Raw genomic sequence first — 22,078 nt, 5'->3', positions numbered from 1 at the left:
CGTGATTGCGAAGAGAGAACATTTTCAAAAGGCTCTCGTCACTCTGCGGTCCTAGGCGAGAGAAATTGAATAACTGCGAGATATTAACGTGACGATGTACGAGATTTCACGCGATGAAAACGCCATCAAAGTAACACGTAACATGATTTTATAATTTGTTACAAGATTGCTTCGCGAGTACGTTACGCTAGCTGAATCTGCAGAAAAGAAATTTTCATACGTGAAATCATAATCATTAACAACACGTACGCAATCAGAGTACAGTGCCGCTTACTCGATCAACTTTATCCATGCGTTCATCCAGCTACCAAAGTAGAAACTACAATAATGTAGCGTTTCAAATGTGGATTCTCTCTCTCCCGAACGAACGAAGCAAAAGTGGAAACGGCAGAAATAGAATTTAGGAGCAAATACGCTTAGCTGCCGAAAATGCAAGCCCGTGGTAAGTCAAGTGGTGAATAACGCCCATAGCCGCCGCGCCTCTTGGTCGTTATGAACGGGACAAGTAAATAACGGAATAATTCAGATCGACTGTAAATTGCTCGCGGATCCAAATGAGACGTCAGACTCGGGCTGCAGACAACATTGCGCGTGCGCGCGTGCTCGCTCTTAATTTCCATCGTACGCATTCCAGTGGTTTCGGCGCTCCACTTGGACCGGGTGGAGTCCTACCAAGCGTCGAGCTTACGATGGATCATTCCGCTTTTTAGCCTGCCAGTGGCAAAGTTTAACGAAGTAATTAGTTTGATTTGTTTTATATTTGAAGGTTGTCTGCCGCACGATACCACGTGTGTGGTTAACTAATTATACAAAACTATCTGTATTTATATAACCAACCCGGAATAATTCGACTTTACTGTCGATTTTAATCTAGATTAAATTACCATTGGTCGTTCAAAATAACGATTACCCTCCCGCCTCCTCTCTATATATCCAAATAGCTTATTCGTGTTTTCATATCTATGCCCTCGAATAAACAAAGAAAATATTTATGTGACGTTTGTATTAATAATAGTATCAAACTTAAATGATGTATGCTACAATTAAACGTTAAAATATATACCCACGCGTTTATTTTACGATGCGCAAAACGTAAAGTTCATGTAATTTATTCATCGTGATTTTTCGGATATACGGCTGAGGGTAGGTAATCATACTTAATGGCAATCGAATGAAAACAGATATTTTTATATGGAATAAATAAATCGACCGCCCTCGGAACAATAGAGGTCGTTTAATAATACTCGTTTAGTTTTTTAGAAAAATTTTAAGTGGAAATAGAATTTACTGTGCCGTTGTATTTAATAATTTAATAATAATTTTAATATTGTAATTGGTATATAACACGATCGTAATAAATTTAAATATAACTCAGTGGCTTAAACAGCGCAACAACGAGTAAAAATATCGAGAGTAATAATTTAAATGTTTTTTCAGCATGTAAATTATAATATTTAAAAGATTTTACTGATGGATCATTCTAGTAAGTAATCTTCAAATAAAATATTCAAAATAATTACAAACTAAGAAAACTTTACACTAACGCTTAACTAGCTCCATAGTTTTACTTACAAATTTAATACCCATTTACATTGATTTTATAAAAAAGAATCTAAAACTATACCACATATTATTCAATCTTCTATTATATATTTAATTGCAGCTGAGCTTTAAACTTCTTAAAACCGAGAAACCACAAGTGAAATGAACAAACTACGCAAAAACGAATTAAGTCCACAATTTAAACTTACAATAAAATTATTAAGATAATATATTAGAAATAGACTTACAATCAACTCCCATATAATCTACATTCAATCATTGATATTTTGAATAGTACACTCGAAAATTTTCACGAAGTATTCATATCCCAACAGAACGCGATTCAAATGATCTTAAAGCTAAATATAGTCTATCGTAAAATTTGAACGAGGAAGTGAAAATCGCGACCCTGAAGCACGTCAATCAAAAAATAAAAAAATCCATCATTATTTCCACAAGAAAAGCTCAAACGAAAAGAAAAACAACTAGTAAGCATGTCATAACTGAAAAAAGAAGAATTCCCGATAAAAGTTAAAAAAACAACAGATTGAAAACCAACGCGAGCGCGGAATGTATCGCAAGCTCGCGCGAAAGCTCGGAAACGGGTTTGGCCGTGGTCTGCGACGCGAGCCGATATCTGGCTCTTACAAAACGCACTTAAAAATAAAACGGACCTTGGAATCTCCGCCTCTTGCCTTGACTCGTCAGAGGTTAAGACGGCGCTCACACGTGTTTCTCTTGCTCTCTATTTTTTGCTTGCTTTCGGTCGCTCGAGGGGGTCGCCGCCGTTGTAGTGTAATGGCCCGTAGATTGGATCACTGCCGTTCGGCCGCTGTCGTGATAAGCATCCAAATACCCGTTTAATTGACCTTTATGGGATTTTCTTGTGTGCTGACATTTAGTTGGTCATTATTCACTTGTCAGGATTGTTTTTTTTCATTTTGGAAATTTTCGAATGTGGTTATTTTGAATCAAGTATTTCTTTTGTATATAAAAAAACTCAAAATTACGCAAGTTACAAAATGGTAAAGACTCCCTCTATTTTTGATCGTCAAATAAATTTATTTTATAGCTTAAACAGCTAATAACACGTACGGCGTTCTTTCAAGCTCAGAAAAGTTAAAGCTTGCGATATGTTTATGACTTTTATTCGATTCGAAAAATGTTACGAATGTTCTTCGAATTTCGCATTTTATGTTTGCTCGTTCCGTTCAAGTATTTTTCAAAAAGTCAAACAGAAAATAGAGCTGTGAGTGATGTTTGTTCGTGTGTGCTTTTGAATATTCTGTTGGATGCGCAATTGTAGGATTTTTCAGGAACAGCGAATATCGTCGTATTTTCGTAAAGCTCTGTTTGTCGATTTTGTACTATGCTGTTCTACAAATCTCGTAGGAAGACTTTACGGTCATCATTTTTTTCTTGGCAGTATACTGAAATACTATATGGCATAAACTTCCGTTCATAACATTCGATCTAAAACATGTAAGATAAAAAATGTACGGGCTACCGTTTCCATTAAATTAATCCAAGCTTCGATAATCGAATTCAACATAGTGAAAGTGAGGCCGCACGAGCGCAAAATGGCTGTCACGCGATGAAAGCTTCGTAGCGAGATAATGGAGAGTAGTAAGGACCCAAGAGAAAAAAAGCTTTAGGAAAAAAAAGAGAGTGAGAGAACGGGTGCACTTAGCCGTGTAGGCTGGCGCTCATCACGCCCGATAGCTCTTTGTGACACTATCACCACGATCGAAAATCAAAGCTCTCGCTCGCTCGCAAATGCCCTGCGGTCGGCTGCTCTTCGTTTGCTCACACGTGCAATTTTTTTTTTCCTTTCTTTATTCGTCTTTCGAATTTTGCTTTATCGCTGTTATTATATACTCTCTTTTTGCGACTGCTGTTGTCGGATCGAGATTTTCGTCGGAAATACATTGGACAATTTACCCTTTGGTACTGAGAAAAAAGTGAATATTGAGTGATCCTTGTATTACAATTCGTCTTCAACTATACTAAGAAAATTTCTGATGTCACAGGAGGGTTCTTTTCAACATGTTGTTATGCTTTATATAAAATTACATAGTAATAAATAACCAATATAATAACTATGTTTAGGTTAGGAGTGAAATTTACCGAAAATGAAAATCGGACGTTCTCGCGAATGATAATGATAATCAAGTTTAAAAGTCATTAACAGCTTTAAAAGATTTTTAATTACTTTGGAATTTTTTGGTGATTAATAATTCTATAACCTACTTAATCTCAATTTGTCCGATAATGGCTTTTCGAAAAGTTCTTCACGAAATTTCGACACTTGAATCGCTTTACAGTTGATTGAACTTTCAAAAGTCATAAAAATATAATAAATTAAAATTGAAACGTAATTTTCCATTAATAATCTCGTGCATGCGTAAAATGCATTTCAAAGTCGTACTATTTCCGCGTGGCTAAAATACCAATATATTCTGGCTCGCTGAAACTAGATCTGCTTCTTAAATTGGTTCATTACGTCTAATTTTTTTTTCTCGCGTGGTTTGCAAAATAATTCTCTCTCTCGCCGAGCTTTCTAAAGATACCCGTGCGCGGAGCTAAAAATAAAATATGATAAGGTGATGTTTCCTAGACGTTGGTCAAATTAGAACAAATCTTTTACATTTTTTTCCCTTATCGTGCAGATGTCAAAACCGGAATATTCTCGAGAAAGTCCGGCCTAAAAAGTTGAAATAAGAAGGAAAAGTAAGTGAGCGTAAAAAAAAATAATGGTGTTCTCGTTTTGACGTGCGAACTTCTTCTTTTTGACGTGCGAACGAACGTCGTTTCTCGAGTAAGCATCTGTTCGACGACTACGATGAAGGAATATCCAAGTTTCAAAGGAAACAGCGTAGCACGATACACGTGCCTCTCATTAGTGGCAACACTCGTGCGTGAACATGTAGCTTGTTAACATATTCACACGCATAGGTATACGGTAAGCCAGAGAAGTGTGTTGTGTAAATTGTTTAGTAAAAGATATAAACCGATGCTATATGAACGAGGAGGAAGTTTGGAACGATTCTAACGTGTGGGGGGCAGCTTTCGCTAATGCCTCTCGGCTTAGAATTCGGTATTTCTAACGGAGAATTTTAAATGTATACTCCCATTCTCGTAGTAACTCAAGATGATGAAACATTCTGACGAAGTTTTCTTGGAATAAATGTTATTTTCGTCGTTAATTTAATAAAAAGTTTGCATGCTTTTTTACTGATAAAAGTGTAATAAATATAAAAATGTAATTTAATATTTTAGTGGAGACATTGATAATTATTCAATCACCCAGACACTGAGAAAAAAACAAGTCCTTTTGCTACAAGAAGATTATTGTTTTACATCGAGAGTAATTCAACTATCAGTAAGAAAAACTCTTGTAGCCAAATTCTTCTGTATCAATATTGTTTTATCAAGTGGAATTTTCTTTGAGCTTAGATATATTTCATTGCTAGAAAAAGTAAATGTAATAGCTTTTCTTGTCTTCTCTCAGCCTTACGTAAATTAAGATCTATCATATAACACCTGCACTGTACTATAAAATAAATTAAAAATAACTCAGAAGCATACATAAAAACAATTAATGACTCCCTGCTTACAACATGAAACAAACCTAAAAGCTCCATTAATGGAAATAAAGATCTAGTCGAAGTAGCGGTGTCTACCCTCTGATATTAAGCATCTCGACTGCAGTGCGCGCGCAAAGTAGGATGATAATAATTTCAATTAGTCAATTAGCGTTTCAGCCGCCAAACGACTTGGCTCTCTATTGTTCTCTGGCTCGTTTCTACCACTTGCTTAGCTGCTACTCTCTCTCTCTCTCTCTCTTTATTTCCTCCATCTCATTCGCTTAGTCGCTTGTGTTCGAGGGCGGATTTACGAATTGTGGAATTTGTTTTATTATCTCACAATATTATATCAATTTTCAAGAGCTTAAAAAAATCAATCATTGTTTACATTCATCTTTCGAATTAAATTTTATTAAAAATATTTTATTTTGAATTATCGAACAATGATTCTGTTTAATTTTTACGCGTTATACAATCAATATTATACTCAGACTGCGAATCGCATTTGAGGCGAAAAGCGCATTCTTTCACTAATTCGCGTTCGATCCATTGAAAAATCTTTCATTTTTATTAAAACATTAACGTTAAGCTATTCAATAAAAAAGAAAATCCCAAACAAGTAATTTTCACGACGACACGTACATATGCAATTTTTGGAATTCGGACAATCGCGTAGATATATCCCAATCCGGTGTGCAAAACGCGTGACAGTCTTGCACTGAAGTTGTCAACTTATTCAAATCAACTGAACTTTTCTTCTCACACAAGTGCACCGACGGTGAATCCCTTAATCATTTCGATCGTACCTCAGGCGATTTAGCATTGTCGCAAATATTTGCAAAATTGCAGGTAAATCAAACCGGCGATGAGTAATTAATCTTTACTACGCAGATAAAACAACTTTTAATTTTACTGCAATCTAAAAAAGTTCTTTTAAATTAAGAACATCTTATTATGAAAGGGAAATTCTTATATTAAGAAAATATTGACTTATTGAAAAAAGTATTCTTGATTTAAGAAAAATTGATTTAACTATACCGTAAATTTAAATTATGAGCTTATTGATTTTTCATTAGACAATATGTATTTCCTTTTTTGAATTATCGAAAAATCATTTCAGATTATGGTTTACCATTTCGCGCTTCTCACCACAGCAAAAAGAAAATTCTTAATATAAGATAATTTTTTTCTTAAAATGGGACACAACGTAAATTACGCATAACTGAAATAAAAGAAAAACCTAGAAGTTTTCTTAATATAAAAAGTGCAATTTTTTATCGAGTGAAAAAAAGGAAAATTTTTGCCTTGTTTTCAGCGAAAAATTGTCCGGTAGTAAGAAGTTTAGTTTCGAACAAAATATAAATTAGGAAACATTGCGAGAAAAGTTATTTTATAGTTAATGAATAATGTAATATCGTTCAGGAAAGGATATAAGTTACTAATTTTATAAAATATTTCCATTTTAAATAATAAATGAGTGTGCTTGCTTATTTCTATCATACACGCAAACTATGAAATTTGCGTATGGATAGCAATAAAATCAGACATAACCTGAACGGAACATATTGAAATTGTTTAATTGGCCATATGTTTATCTGTTAAAGACAGATGTCGACGTTGCGCGCCACATCGACACTGGGCGAGTTGAGCAGTGCCGGTTCGGATCGTACACTGGCAACGTCCACGGGCGGCGGCAGCTCGCACACGCACTCGCACAGAAAGCACCAGCACCATCACAATAGAAGCCGAAGCGCGCCAAGGCCGTCGGAGAAGCCGCCTCGCAAACGACATCTCAATCCAGGACACAGCCTCGCGTCCATATCCGACCAGATCAAGCTATCCATGCTCAATGCCAACATCATCTCTATCGGTAAGAGCTTTACACCAATTAAAACGTAAATAAATCAATCAGTTTTCGCCTTGGTGCTCGTAGCTTATGAATAGCAAACAGCGTCGATCTCGTTGAAGGGAGAAAAGCCGATATTCGCAATGAGATTGGTAAATAAGGCTAAGCTGCTCGATAAAAAAAAAATAAGAAACAATGCTGAGCCCTTTAGATTTCCATTCTTTTGCGAAAGTTGCGCGACTTTTAAAACTGTTCTCTCTAGCCGCATTTGAATCTCAAATTGCTTCATTAGCAAGTCGATCAGTCTAATGCGCTAATCCTTTGAAAAGCTACGTGTCGCTCTTCATTTTTCTTCTTTGCCTCTCGATAAAAGCGTCAAACAGATTGAAGCGCGAAACTTTATTGTCAGCGTACTTCCCCTTTTATAACTTGGTGACCTGTCCGTTAATTGAAAAATTTAAATATTTTCTCTCGGGGCTCTGACTTCTGGGAATTCCAGTGTAATTCACCTCTCGACGAGTCGTTAACATTCTTTTTTTCACGGAGCCACGGGTCATCGACTTTTCTATTTCGAGAAAAATTTACGCGCGTAGATTTCTCGTTTGTTTGACGTAAAGGAACGTGTCAAACACAGCCACGAGTCCGAAAAGAATATTGCTGACAGAATGTGTAACTGAAGAACGTTGCTTGTCTCATTTTTTTCTTTTTTACGTGTGTTATTCATAGAAACTGCCCGTTCGCTTGTACTTTCGTTGAAAACGAGAGAAATCACGCGATTCTTAAAATGGTTCTAAAGAATTAGAGTCAAGATACTCGGAGAATTAATAACTACAGGAGCGCCGACTCGTTAAGCCCAGAAAAATAATTCGCAAAACCATTAGTTGAACAAGCGTTTGATCCGCGGTCCAAATTAAACCATCTGGAAAAGTAAAAGGTAAAAAGAAAAGAAACCCCCGAAAGAACAATAGTAATAAGTCGTCGAAGGGTCGAGGAGTTTTCAGTAGAATCTTGCTACCGCACATAAATTTGAATCGATAAAATTCCGAAACGGCAGGCAGCCTCCGAAGGAGAATTCCGTAGGTATATATATTTTTAAACAGCGCGCCTGAGAGAGAAACCTCCAAAGAGAGATACCGAGATTATTCGCGCGTTATTGAAACGATATTTTAAATTTGTACTTGAGAAAACGTTTGAGGGTTTTCTTTCTCTTGTTTTGACTCTAGAAATACTATTGTAATGCTATCAAGCGAGGTAATTGTTTCATAAACCCTGGTGAGTACTTTGATCGTTTACGTTCTTTTCTCGGAGATGTCATCCTATCATTTCAGCTTTTTCCGGCTTTTCTCATCGCACTAGTACTTCTTTTTTACTCTGATTGAATTAGAATCCATTTTTACATTCTCCACCAAAAAACAAACCTCGGGCAGCGTTCTCTAATGTGACGAGCGATAATTGTGCATAACCTTGAAAAAAACTCGAAAATGAAAAAGAACTGACATCGAGAAATGACGTGCCTTGAAAGCAAAAATAAATCGTCGAAACGCGCGGTCCCTTCCACACCCACGCGTTTATGGGGTGACAAGGCCAGAATGAAGCATATACACAACCGAAATCCACTGCTCTTGGCACAGAATTTTGCATTGCTCGGGGGACTTTGAACCCATCTCTCTTTCCGGCTGACGATTCTTTCTATCTCTCTCTCTGTCTCTCTCATCATTGACGGATCTCAACTTCATGTCACTTGACTCGGAGTTCGAAGGGAAACCTGTTAAGATGATTGCCAGTCGATTATGGACTCTCTTTTGCGCTTGAGGAGTAAAGTAGGTCAGAGGTTCGGCTTGTCAGGCAATTGTTGTACATTAAGTCGAAGCGAAATATTCGACGTTTTACCAAATCATTCGACATGGAAAACTATTTCAATTACCCTGTTATCAAAATTAGTTTTGTCAACGCGCGCGTAAATTCCATTTAAAACTTTTATTTCATTCGAAAATAACCGACAATTAATGTTTGCAGTAATTACAATGGCGTTCTTTGTGCTCGTTCGTGCTTCTGGGCCGTCGGCGAGTATTTATGTGTCGCGCGATAAACTCGCATTAATTACCCGAACGCTTGTCTTCCCGAAAACAAAGTCCGAAGTAATCTCATTTTTCAGTCGTGGCGATGAGTACAATACGAAGCTTACTTTATACATGCTGGTGAAATATCCTGTATATCAGAGGCTAGAGTGCAAGGTAGTATACCGTCATGAAAAATGTAAACTCTGACCTGAATATATATATATATATATATATATTAATCGAATTGTCAATCACTCGCGGAGTCTCGGAATATACATGAGAAGACAGATTTTATATTGTGTATGTGATGTAAATTACTGATTTACCGAAACGTAAGTTGAGACGAAGCGCAACGAGAAAAGTATATAAACGTATATAATGGGGGATGCGTGAAAACTGGAACGAGAAAGATCGTGGCATGTTGGTTCGAGTGCGCCCACGCGTAAACGCATCCGAATGGGAAAATCGGGACAGCAGCGGCGGCGGCTCGGTCTAAAATCATCGGACTCGCAGACACCCACGGCGGTGCACTACTGATCTTGACACAGATGCGCCTGCCGCCGCCGACGACGCCGCCGCTGTGCGTTTGCAGTATAACGTCTCCCGCGGGACTTTGACCCTCTGTTTCTCTGTCGAGCCAGCTGAGTCATTGTTATTTTGCCTCACGGGCGTCTTCCACTCGCGGCGAGGAAAGTGAATTAAGAGGTTGTTCGTGGCTTATTACTTAAACTCTCAGTCGATTTAACCTTGTCGGTCGCTCGGTGCATTATTGCCGTGCCACGCGGAGAAGAGAATTCGTTAATTAACGTCGCGCCATAAACGTTTGTCAACTTGACAGACGTGCAGTGCGCGTTCTCTTGAATTCCCTCGATGAACATAACGTCAAAATCCTCGATTCGAGCTTTAATACGCGCAGGTATATAGTTAATTAGTTCAAGCTGAAAACTGGGTTGCGCAAAAAGCGATGAAAATCCAGGCGGAAGGTGAAGTTGCAGAATATATACTATTAAACTTATGGCGTACAGCAAGAATAGAGGAGGCGACGAAGCTTCGCCGCCTACCACGCGCAGCTGCGCGCATCACAGGCAAGACCATCGGAGTTTGGAAAAAGTTTGTTTCCCCTTGGACAAATTTTGAATATATTCCTCTTTCGACCGGATGTGCGTACTAGTCGATGAGATCAATGTGTTCGAGAATGCAACGCTGTTTTTCTCATCTACGGCAATTCTTTTTTTCTTGGCGACTATGTCTTCGTTTGCCATAGGTTTGTGCAAATATATTTTCTAGATGTGCTTAACATTGCTTAAATATTTATGCAGACAGTTATCTCTTAAAGAACGCTCTGGATGTTCTGTAATTGGACATGACTCGTTTTCTTTCGACAATCGTTCCTCATTCGAAATTTCAAATTTCTTGTCATAAAATATACAACATAAGTTAAAATATCAATCAGAGCTGCTGAAATCAGTAAAGTTAGTGAAAATCGGAACTACGGATTCCCAAATAAATTAAAAAATAAATCAATTCATTTACTAAATGAACTATTCGAAAGAAAAAGAAGAATTTATGTACGATTCAATTTTTTAACGAGATTATTGAAAAATTAAAATAAGTTTCGATTTGTTTCATTTATAATCATATAATTAGAAAATTATTTAAAAAATAGTTATTTCAAATTTTACATATCATAATCAAAATACGTTATTAAAAATATTCAATTATATCGAATGCCTGTTGAATGGGTCACTTAACCCCATATTTTTATTAAACATACGCTCACGAATAGGAAAACTACTGTAGATGGTACTGACACAATATTGTACTGAAACTAGCAATAATCATACACCACGTCAATTAATTAACTATGGTTTAATAAAGTTACCCTCAAAATTTTGTTATTCTTTCATCGTCAATTACAGTATTTTATACCGTCTTAAAATTAGTAAAAGTAAACTCGATATACCATTAGCAAGTTGGTTCGTTACATGCCATTTCTCAGAAATATCTTCGGCAACACATACACGTAAAAAAGGGAATAAGCAATAATGCCGTAATGACGTTAACGGTTACGCGCTCGATCAATTATAAACGCACTTGCTAAATCTTGAGGGAGAGGGGTGCTATTAATCCGAATCGCATGTGCGGCCTAGGTTGCCATAACTTTGTTGCACTAATTTTTTTAATCTTGTTACTTTCAACGAAACTTCTTTTCGTTTCTTAATTGCGTAAGTAACTTAACAGTTTTTTCTATGCACTCACTCCAAAGTGATTTATCTTTTTAAAGAGACAGAGAGAAAGAGAGAGAGAGAGAGAGAGAGAGAGAGAGAGAGCGAGAGAGAGAACTTTAAATAAAAATAGAATATCATCAGAATTTTTAAGCTTAATTTTCCATTATATAAGTTTGAAAAATAAAGATTCTATCCGTCGACCTTAGCAACAAAAATCTGTCGGCTAATGAAAGCACAACAAAGCAGGTGCGTATTATAGTGTCTACAATTCTTCTGTCTCGAAAAGCACTCTCTCATTTTCCTCGAAGTGAGTTCTACCTAAACTTTTCCAATTAAAAAACAAAATAGCCAGCCGAGTTTAAAGTAATCAGAGTAAGAGAGCACAAGAGAAAGTTGAGCAAAGAGCGAGTTGCGCGACGGCGCTATCCTATCGATCGCGATATCACTGCGTGTGCAGGTACACATATTCTCGCAACCACACCCTGAGAGAGAAAATCCAAAGTAACTATACTGCGAGAAGAGCATTCTTATTTTTTTTTCGTCGTTGTCATAGTCGGAGGGAACCATTACTGACTTTTTATGCGTTCCAAGACGCCGTGCGATTTTTGCTTTCTCCAGAGGATTATTGCAGAGTAACGTCTCTTTTTTTCTCTTCTATTTTGTTTTTCGTTTCGTTTAAAAGTTGCAGATGAGCTTTATTTAAGGAATTACTAATTTCCTAATATTCAAAGAGAGAGAAAGAGAGAGAGCGAGAGAGAGAGGGAAAGAGAAAGTTATATGGTTAGATTGATTACAACAGTACAAATTAATATAGCTGCGTTCAAGTTGCTAAAAAAGAAAAAAAACTTGCACTGACAATGCAAGTGCAATGATACATTTAAAATGTAGCGAACTTTAATGTTTTCCATAAAAATTGCAGATAAAAAATCAGAGAGAGAGAGGACTTTGTAAATTTGATGTAGTACCATCAAATTGATAGCATACCCATCAAATATTTATTCATGTTACAATGCAATTATTAACTAGTCTTTTAAAAGAAGATTGATAGTCTGGTAAGTGAAACAACCACTTTGTTCGTAATCTGATTGGTTAAATGTAGTCACGTGTTTTGGAATTATCTATCTTTACTATAAATTTTAAGGCTAAAGCCACGTCCCAAGTTAGTTAATATTTTGGTTTCAGTGGCCTTAGATTTGCGATATCTTTTATAAATCTAGTCACGTCGGGATGGTGCCTTTTTTTATCAGTAATTAAGCAAATTGTACTTCTATAAGTGTGTAGAGTGCCATAGAACGCTCTGTTAAAATACTGATAATATAATTAAGATAAGATTTGTATCAAAGATTTATAGTTTGCAATTATCTCAAAAAACACCTTCCAAGGGCATAACCATATTGTTTCAGGGTAGATTCTATTATTGAGGTTAACATTATATCCGCTGCTTTTACTGGGATTCCTTTTTCCAAGAATTGCCGGACATTCTGTTTACAATTAAGTGTAAGTACTTTGCTCTTGGCAGGTGTTAGGACCTACAAGTTGACAATAGCAAATGTTGATTGGCGTTGAGTATTAGAGGTTCACGTGTTTTCATTTAATCAAATAATAAGAACTAAAGTTATTTCCTCCGCAGAAGAATAATCATAATATCAAATGATTTTTTGCGTGTTATTTTTGCTGATGAAATGAGAATTACGGCAAAACGTGGGAAAGCTTAAAAGTAGAAACGCAATCAGTAAATGGATCCACCTATGATCTTTACTCTAGTTTCCACGATGCAAAAACCTGACATTTATTTTGAACGAGACCAATAGATCGAATTTTAGAAGACCAAAAACTTTCATAATTCTCTGAAAATAATTTTCAGTTAGTTTTCAATCAACATTTAAACTTACTTGTTTAGACAAATTATCTGTGATTAAGTTGTTTTTTGATGCAATATAAGATGCGATAAAATTAATATTACGTTTTTCTGCTAATTGCCAATTTTTTTAGACAGACCCGGCTGAATAAAAGCCTTCCTAGAATTTTACCAACACCCACTAAGGGTCTAGCGATACTAATGATGTTAATAATTAACTAGTAAATCCTAGATCAATCAAAAAAGCTGTGCTCGATAATATTTTTGATCTCATCTATGTTTATTGGAAAAATATTATTAGTTGGAAGTATTAAAATAAATGAGAAAGAAAGCTCTCTGACGGTGACACAAACTTTCATAGTTGCTGGGATCTGAGGATATTCAGCTTTGGAGGTTATAGATCAGGCAAAACTGTGTATTTATTAACAGTGAAAAATCAAACTCCCTCTTCAGACCATTTTTACTAGAAAAACTTTTATTATTTTAGTAAATCCGTAACCATTTTATTCAGTACAGCTACTTGGGCTTATCTGTAGAATTATGCCCCAACCAGATAAACAGAGGACACATGCTAATTGTAGCACAATATTGTACCAATTAGTTTCACTTAATAACTATATGTAAAAAAGTTTCGCCACTCGTACGATTGCAGTACAGTGGACTATCCTATCTTGTATCACATTCAAGCACAAATAGCGTATATTAATGTATACCTATATGTATGTAACACTATTTTTCGTCTTTGTTCTACCCAGTCGTGTACGCACAGATGAGATCAATAATTCTTTTAGACGTGTCATACACCTGCACAGTTTGTGACAGGAAACACTTTGTGAATAAATCATTGCTTAATAACCTATTACTAATTTCCGATCACCCTTCTTCCTGAAATATATTCCCCTCTTTATCAACGATGACAACGTTTTTACGTTCTTGGTCATTCTTCCGATTTCATTTTTCCGATGATACGAATTTTTGAAAAAAAATGCCGAATCATATTCTGAATGATATAACTTCCTACCAATAAAAATTTATATAGGAAATAGGAACAAGATAACAAAAATAGATTTATTGAAATAACAACAATTTAAAGCTATTCTTTAATTTTTCCTCGAGGATTTCGCTATTAAAGACAATAGCTTCGATTAAAGATCTTAGATTCCTATGTCAGGTTGACAGTCGATCTTGCGTCTATGTCTGCTTCAACGCTTTTCTGCGCTGCACCATAACCGCACCTAATTTACTTTCCAATTTTCTCGCTTTGGGCAACAGCATCTCAATGTTCTCGCGATTTCACAAACAATGGCGACTTGGCTTCTAAGCCTTCAATATAATTGATCAGTAATATTGTTCAACGTTTGTCCAATTCGTATTTTATTCTTGATTTTGCAAAATAAATAGAATTTTCACAAAAAACTTATTTTTCCAAACCATTCGTTATCGTACATTTACATTTATATTTCTATTTTAAGCATTTTTGAATGCTAAACAGTTTCTACAAACTTGTATGCTGTAGACGATTGTGTATGCAGCTGAATGAAAAATGGTGAAATATTGAGTTACTTTTTGTGCAGTCTTTTTCCATTTGCATCTAGTAACAGAATAATCTAAAAAAAATTGAGGGTTAAAAAAAAATTATTGACAGCAATTGTAATTTTATAAAAAGATTAGATTGGTTCTGAAAAATGTATTACAAAGTAACATTTAGCATCCATTTTTAACACTATCAACACTTAAAAATTGGAGAAAAGAAAAAGTCACAATTAATTTTTTTCTCGTCACAAGAAAAGTACAAGGAAACTCGCAAACAACAATAATAAGATTTATGCGCCCTGTATGCGTTGCAAACAATGCCAGATTGACATTAACTGCAATTGTTTCAGCGTGTGTAAGAATATCAATGTTTCGAGATCGCGCACACGATTCGCTGCTTTATAAGCTTTTGGACTGTGAAAGTTTATACCCGGATTTATGCGATGCTTTAATTGAAAACTCTTATGGATTTCGCTGCGCGCACTGCTCGCTCGCGTGTTCCATGCAGCTGATTTTTTTTCTTTGTCTGCCAAAGATCGTCGCCGCGATAATCCGAGTATATCGCATATTTTTAATTGATTGGAAAACCTTACCAGTTTTATTTACTGTTTCTATAGCTTTCCAACGTAATCGATCATGTTCATTTTCGTGATTTTTAAAATAAGACAAACTACATAAGATCAGAAAGTTACTTTGAAAGAGTTGTTTTCAAAGACTCCAAGCTTAGAAAATATGTGCTATGTTTTTTTAACTTCAAAGACATATAAGTCGAAATATTAAATCTTGAAATTTTTGGTAATTTGGTTCTGAATGAGGTTATATTAATCAAGAACTTTTTTTTTAACAGAAAAATTTTCCATCTTTAAGAATATTTTACACTGCGAAAGATGTTCTTAAATTTGCTACAATCTTAAATAAAATGCCCTTGGATTAAGAAAATTTTTTCGTTTCGAGAAGAAACAATTTTTAATTCCAGAAAAACATTTCTCATTTCAAGAGGAATTTTTTTAAGCTCAGAACGATTAATTTAAGAACGCAGCAAATCCGAAGAATATTTTAAGTTTGAGAAATTAAGTACCAATCATAATACAGAACTGACTGTTCGTTCTAGATCAAGAAAATTCAAATAAAATGCAAATGAACATGCTCATGCATGGGGCATATCAAAAAAGTTTCAAATGCACTCGCCATCTTAATGAACTCGATGTGCAAGGACAAACGCCGCAGCAGGGTGCAGCTCATGCTGATTTACTCGACGATGACATACTTCGCTTGCACGCTGTGTTTATGTTAAAGTACAAGGTAGGCAAGAGTCCAAACATGCAAGCTGATTGGGAATTCGATACATTCATCAGAAAATCTCTTGCACAGCGTTGCAATTTTGAGGTCTCCTGCATGGAATGCTCGACTTGCAAATGAGCGATGCCTTTGACGACGATTACTGATGATGATAAGGATATTTTATCATACTTTCTGATAACCTTAGAAGTTACTTTGATACGTTGGCAATGTATTACTTTTCCATAATATCTTGGCAACATGCTCGAGAGTAATGCTGACGTAAATCTTGTTACGTCTACTTTCAACGTATTAAAAAAGCATGATGTTCGTGTCCGAGAATTTTAACCAAATTTTCCGAAAACTTGCTCGCGAATTAATCAAAAAGTTACCGAATTAATGTAAGCTAATTATCCATATCCTGAATAACTTACAAAGTAATTAATTTATATCCGATAGTTATTACGTGACTCCAACCCGAACCCGGACGAAAATACAGCCTAGTCCTGTTTAATTCACCGAGGCAAAAATAATGCTTCTCGCGCTAATTTTCAAGAAAGCAAGAGGGTGATTTTGCGGCAGGTGTCGATATCATTGTAATGCTTGACTGCTCAGTCAATTGGCAATTTGAATGCCATTCAAACTTTTGCTCCTATTCAAGTCGTTCGTGCGGCTAAACTGAGTCCTACTAACAAATTTAACACGTGTTATTCGAATGATAATAGTCAAAAATTTCAGTTCTCTTTTAAAAGCAAATGCTGAGAATGTCAGTATATTTTAATCTATCTTCTTTGAGGTTCAAGTAAGCTCTTCAAATTTCTCTTCGAAACATTCATTAGATTATTTTCTCGAATAAAATAGAATATAAAAGGAACGCGCTCAATTGATATTTCTGTTTCCAAAGGAAAAACTAGAAAGAGGTTTTTTGGATATCTATTTATTTCAGGGAAAACCGAACGCGCAACATGAAAGACACGTTGATTGTATGCGCGAGCCAATCTGCGGACTTCAGTCTGAAAATCCGCAGCTTTAGCGCACTGTTGACTCAAGATGACGACGACGAACGAAATAAAAATACCCTTTATACGCAGGTGAAAAGCTTCTGACGTGCAGGGAGAATTGGGCTTGCCCTCTTCCATTTACGCAAGTGCAAAGAGAGCAGGAAGAGAAAAAGAGATAGAAGAGCGTGGAACGTCTGCAGCAAAAGCGCTTGGCTTGAAATCGCGTCTTGCCGAATATTCAAACGTCAAAGAAGAAAGGGCTGGTATTTTTGGTTGTGTTTCATTTGATGTAATTACACAAATGGTCATTATTATCGAGAATACGTGTGTATACGTGGCTGCGATTGAATCATAAGTTGCAACCAGCCACAAACTTTGGACTGTATCATATAGAATTCACGTTGGGCTAACTCCATTACATCGAACTAGGTCACAACCGCTCGCTTGCGCCTTTTCTACTACGCTTCGAAGGCAACAAATATATACGGAAATCCTTTGGTATAATACGTCATAGCAAACGTTTTTTTGTTTCATATTTCGGCGCGAACGTATTTTTTTGAAAAATGCTTCTGGAAATCACTGTACTTTGAAATGCCGAGAGTGTCAGAGAAAAACTGTGTAAATTGAAATTAGAGAACAAACGTTAAATTGTACTTTCTACCAGGCGGTCGTTGCTTTAAATTTTTCTGTTAATCTCGAGACACTCGACTTAAGAAGCTTTTATCGTTCAGGCTACTCAGAATCTCTTAGAATCCTCGGCAGCTCCAATTCCTCCACCGCGAATCCAAAGAACAAGAAAAAAAAAGGAAAATTCTCTTTGTGCATTTTAATTTTGTGCCGGCCAGCTTTTAGCGTTTGTTTCTCCGCGCTTCCCTTTCGGTGCATGCAAAGAACGTGATTGGTTTCTCGCAACAATTTGTATAAAAAAATAATTAAATGGAAGAATTTCTTCCGCGCGATATCACGCGCAAAAAACAAAGAAACCGAAGCGTAAAAATTACGGAATAAAACAGCCATCTAAGCGGCGGCGAGATTTATGCATGGCGATGCGACCGTTGTATACGCTTTTTTTTGCTGCTTGCACGCCTTGACAGTTGTTGGTTTACGAGCCAACACGTGAAAACCCGTGAATTCTCTGCCCGTGGGAGCGCATTTTTTCCATTCGCGCATAATACCCTTCCTAATCGACAGCGTACAGTCGTGGAGATGCCTATGCGATGCCACAACTCAAGCAAAGGTACGCAACGATGTATTTATAATTTATCTGCTAGAAATGCCCGAAAGTGAGCTGTCGAGTAAAGTTGCGGGGTGGCCATGCGCGCTTATCGCTCGGCGCTAGAATTAGGCGCTTGAGCGAGCACCTAGCATTGGTAAGTTGGATTATTATGCGGCGGCGATAACGAGCTCGAACAAAGCCAGATGGAGGGCGAGAGAATGTGTACCGACGCGTTTTTCGATGACTGAATTATCACGCGCCGAGTGCAGGAACTTTATTTGCTTATCCATAAGCGTGTCGATGTATTATGAAATGAATTTTCTGATTAAAATTATCGATCCTAGTCGCCGTTCGTGCTTCCATACGAAATTACATCAATTACTATTATTCATCCTTTGTAATAGTTACTTTCATTGTCGTTTTCCATTTGTGTTACAGGTGAGTATTTCGTAAATGTACGCGTACTCCGGACAGACGTCGGCGTGAGTATTTAAAAATAGTTTTCAAAGTTGAGATTTCTACGAAAATAGAACCACCGAAAGAAAACTGCGGCAATTCCTTCCGAGAAAAGTCAACAAGTCCCTTTTAGTAGGTTCGCTGCATGAGATTACTTTTGAGCTGTTCATCTTTGGAAGCTTACTGCAGAGTAGATACATCTAAACTTAGCATAAGAAGTTTACGAAGTTTTCCGTAATCCGAACTTTAATTTTTTAGCCCATAATTATCGCAATCAGCAACTCTTTCGCTACGTTTTTCACTCTAGTAGCTATAGCTTGTTAACGAATGTTTTGAATGTAAAAAAGCATTTTCGTGTTCAGTTTCGAAACTCAAAAAAAATCTTCGTACATACAGAAAAGTACCCTTAGCAACGTGCGTAGGTATGCGTAATAGAAACTAATAGATTTCCAACAAGAGATAGTAAGGCAATGTGAGCGCGCGAACGAGGTCGCTCGTGGAAGAGTTAGGCTTCATACGGAACACGTCTTTGTCTTCATTAATTGGAGGCTCTTTGTGGCACGAGCGAGTCGCGGTGTGTTGTATCGAGCTTTCTTGAAACTCCTCCGCATAGCAGCAGCTGTCTCCGGGTAATTTCTTGATGCTGTTCTCGCTTCGAATGAACCAAGGGTACATGTATACACGTGTGCTTCCGGCGACACGCATTTGCCAGCTCTTGACACCGTGGCTGCGGCGGCAAGGCTCTTGTTAATTGGCTTGCGTGTAATGCCTGTGTACCTCGTTGTACTTGGATGTACTTGCTCTTGTTTTCTATTTTTTTTTTTTTTTTTTTTTTTGGATTTTTGAGAATAAATTGTAACCTACTGCGAATTGTACAGCAAAAGAAGACGTACAAATAGAATACCTTATTTCGGAATCTGAGATGTTTTGTTTACAGACTACTGAATATTTATCGACACTAATATGCAGGATTTTGAACAGCTCATATCTCGCGTTGAAAGAATTCTTGTTTTCAAATACATAATGCGCGAGCTTTCAATGTTATATCGCGGAGCTGCAGTATCAACATGCGCGTGCGCGTTCTTAGGCGTGCAATCACAACTCCCTTCGATCTTGCCGACTGATTAATAATCCATCAGAGGATGGCGACCATCTGCATAGATATATATCAGAGTGGCCTTCACATTCAAAGCCGTACATCCCTCAATTCCATGCTAATGCTTGGGATTTTGAGGGCTCTCTCTCTCTCTCTCTCTCTCTCTCTCTCTCTCTCTCTCTCTCTCTCTCTCTCTCTCTCTCTCTCTCTCTCTCTCCCTCTCTCTCTCTCTCTCTGTCGACTGTCGCAATAAACTGAGATTGCCTCTTGTAATTTAGATAAGGGAATTGCTTTTACCAATTAATTGGTTCATTTTTTTAAACAAGTGATAAATTGGGCGGCTATTTTTACGTAGCTTACGAAAGTTTAACAGCATTAACTGTAAATAGTTATAGAGCAGCATGACGTAACGATTATAGGTTTATTTCCACACTATGAATTAGCTTATAAAGTACCCGTATGAGTTTCCAGTTTTTCTGTTCGCTTGCCATTTATTTTATAAAGGGTTTTATTAAATAGACGACCAATAATATTTTTTCAAATACTCTTCGCACTCTTGATTAATGAAGATTTTTTTTCCATAAAGTACTTTTCATTGCACAGCTAGCAATGTTACTTTGATATGTTTGTAATTTTTTTAGATGACACTACTTTAGGTGTTTAATGAAAAAACCTTACTTAATATGTCACACTATAATATATTTGAAATTATTGAATTTAATTGCTAAACTTATTTTCGGAAAACTCAAAGTGAATTGGAATTGAATATTCGAAAATAGTGATAAATAGATGAAATTGCATTTACGTTCAAAGATGAAAGCTTTAAAAATTAAATTCAGTCGAATTGCTCCAAGTAATATGACTGTTTTCGCATTATCTAAATAGTTTCATTAATTCTGCATTAGTAGATGTCTCTTATGAAATTTTCAACTCGTAATGTATTACTAGAAGCACCCTAATTGTAATTACGCATAAAAACTATTTTTGTAAACCACGAAGAAACTTCTTAATGTCAAAAATAGACAAGCATCAATTACTTGGTGCCAAATGATTTCCTATTTTACGTGAAAACATCTTTTGTAATTAGAAATGACTTCTTAGACAAATAACTAGTGTGTTTAGCGCACTCTTTTTTTTGTTTTTGAGGTATCCAATACCTCAATCAAATTTTGCATGTTAACGTGAAGATTCTAATGCTAAAAATATTTTTTGCCTTCATTTATTAGTAACCAAAATTATAAGATAATAATTATAATTTAAATTTCAGAGGCAGGAATGATTGGAATCTAATTACCGATATGTGGTAATATCCTGATTATTTTTATTTCAAACCACAGTGTTTTTCCCTCTTGAAACGATTTACTTACCGCATATTTCCATTCTTAATAAATCTTGGAAATTTTATCAAATTCTCATAAAAATTAATCTACTAATAAAATAAATCTTATACTTCTATATGTAGAATTCAAATATTTCAAAGTATAATTAATTTCAATTGTTCCGCGTCCTTTATACAAATCAATCAATCGCAATGCTGAATGCAAACAATTCATGATTCTCATAAAATAAGAATTTCCAAAATCAAGTTCTTGACTTAAAAAACTTTTCTTAAATTTAGTAAAGAATATTCTAATATCAATATTTTTAAGAAGAATAAAAGAAATTTTCTGAAATTAATACAATATATTCGTTTATAAAAAAGTAATTTAAAAAAAAACTTTATGCTTTAAAATTTGGATGGTTCTTATGCTATTTTACATTCCATTTTAGTAAACTTTTTTCCTTACTCCAAGAAGTTATGCTTTATTGCGTTCAGAAATGCTATAATGAACATTCTAAAATACAAAATGCTGTCCAATAAGAACGATAAAATATAAAAATATACTGACAACCCACACGTTACTTACCATTTTAAAAAGTTATAAAATGTAACACCCATAATTAGTTTTTTTTTTTAAGATAATCGATAAATGAATTGAAATGAAATGAAACCATGAAATAGTTCGTAAAAGAAACAACAATTTTTTTTTACCATTTGCTATTTCGTCTTCGAAGAACCATATGAAAAAAATAAAATAATTCGTGGATGCTGGATTGTAACACCCAAATCGAAATTATGGTAAAATCGTAAAAAAATGTGTTTACAAAAACCATTCGTAGACTAATCGTTAGTTGGTTTAATAATAAAAAATGTTTTGTCTTATTGCTACTAACTCACGGCCAAACAGTATAGCGACGCGGCATGTTTTCTGCATTACTCCGGGCGCCCCCAATTTCATTGTTTACCACAGATGACTGAGCTGGCTGCGTTAGATCAAACTACTCGTAATTACCATCGTAAGTGATATTTCCTTTTAGAATTTCGAAAAACAATATT

General features: G+C 35.9%; 1 protein-coding gene across 7 annotated transcripts in view; it reads left to right on the top strand.

Annotated features, from left to right (window-relative positions):
* The window catches only part of LOC131666690 (receptor-type tyrosine-protein phosphatase kappa), a 116,527-nt gene that overhangs the window by 9,597 nt on the left and 84,852 nt on the right, over positions 1-22,078 (top strand). For 5 of the 7 annotated variants that reach the window (XM_058939542.1, XM_058939540.1, XM_058939539.1 and 2 more), the window contains one exon: positions 6,734-6,999. In XM_058939542.1, the coding sequence (XP_058795525.1) occupies positions 6,738-6,999 (262 nt within the window). In that variant the 5' untranslated portion in view covers positions 6,734-6,737. Of the gene's footprint in view, positions 1-6,733; positions 7,000-18,041; positions 18,171-22,078 lie in introns of those variants that run through there. The other 2 variants (XM_058939537.1, XM_058939543.1) reach the window with 2 other exon arrangements.

Source organism: Phymastichus coffea, unplaced genomic scaffold (assembly GCF_024137745.1).
Source record: "Phymastichus coffea isolate CEN01 unplaced genomic scaffold, Cenicafe_Pcof_1.1 PCOF00060, whole genome shotgun sequence".
Taxonomy (NCBI): domain Eukaryota; kingdom Metazoa; phylum Arthropoda; class Insecta; order Hymenoptera; family Eulophidae; genus Phymastichus; species Phymastichus coffea.
This window is presented reverse-complemented; position numbering and strand designations above follow the sequence as displayed.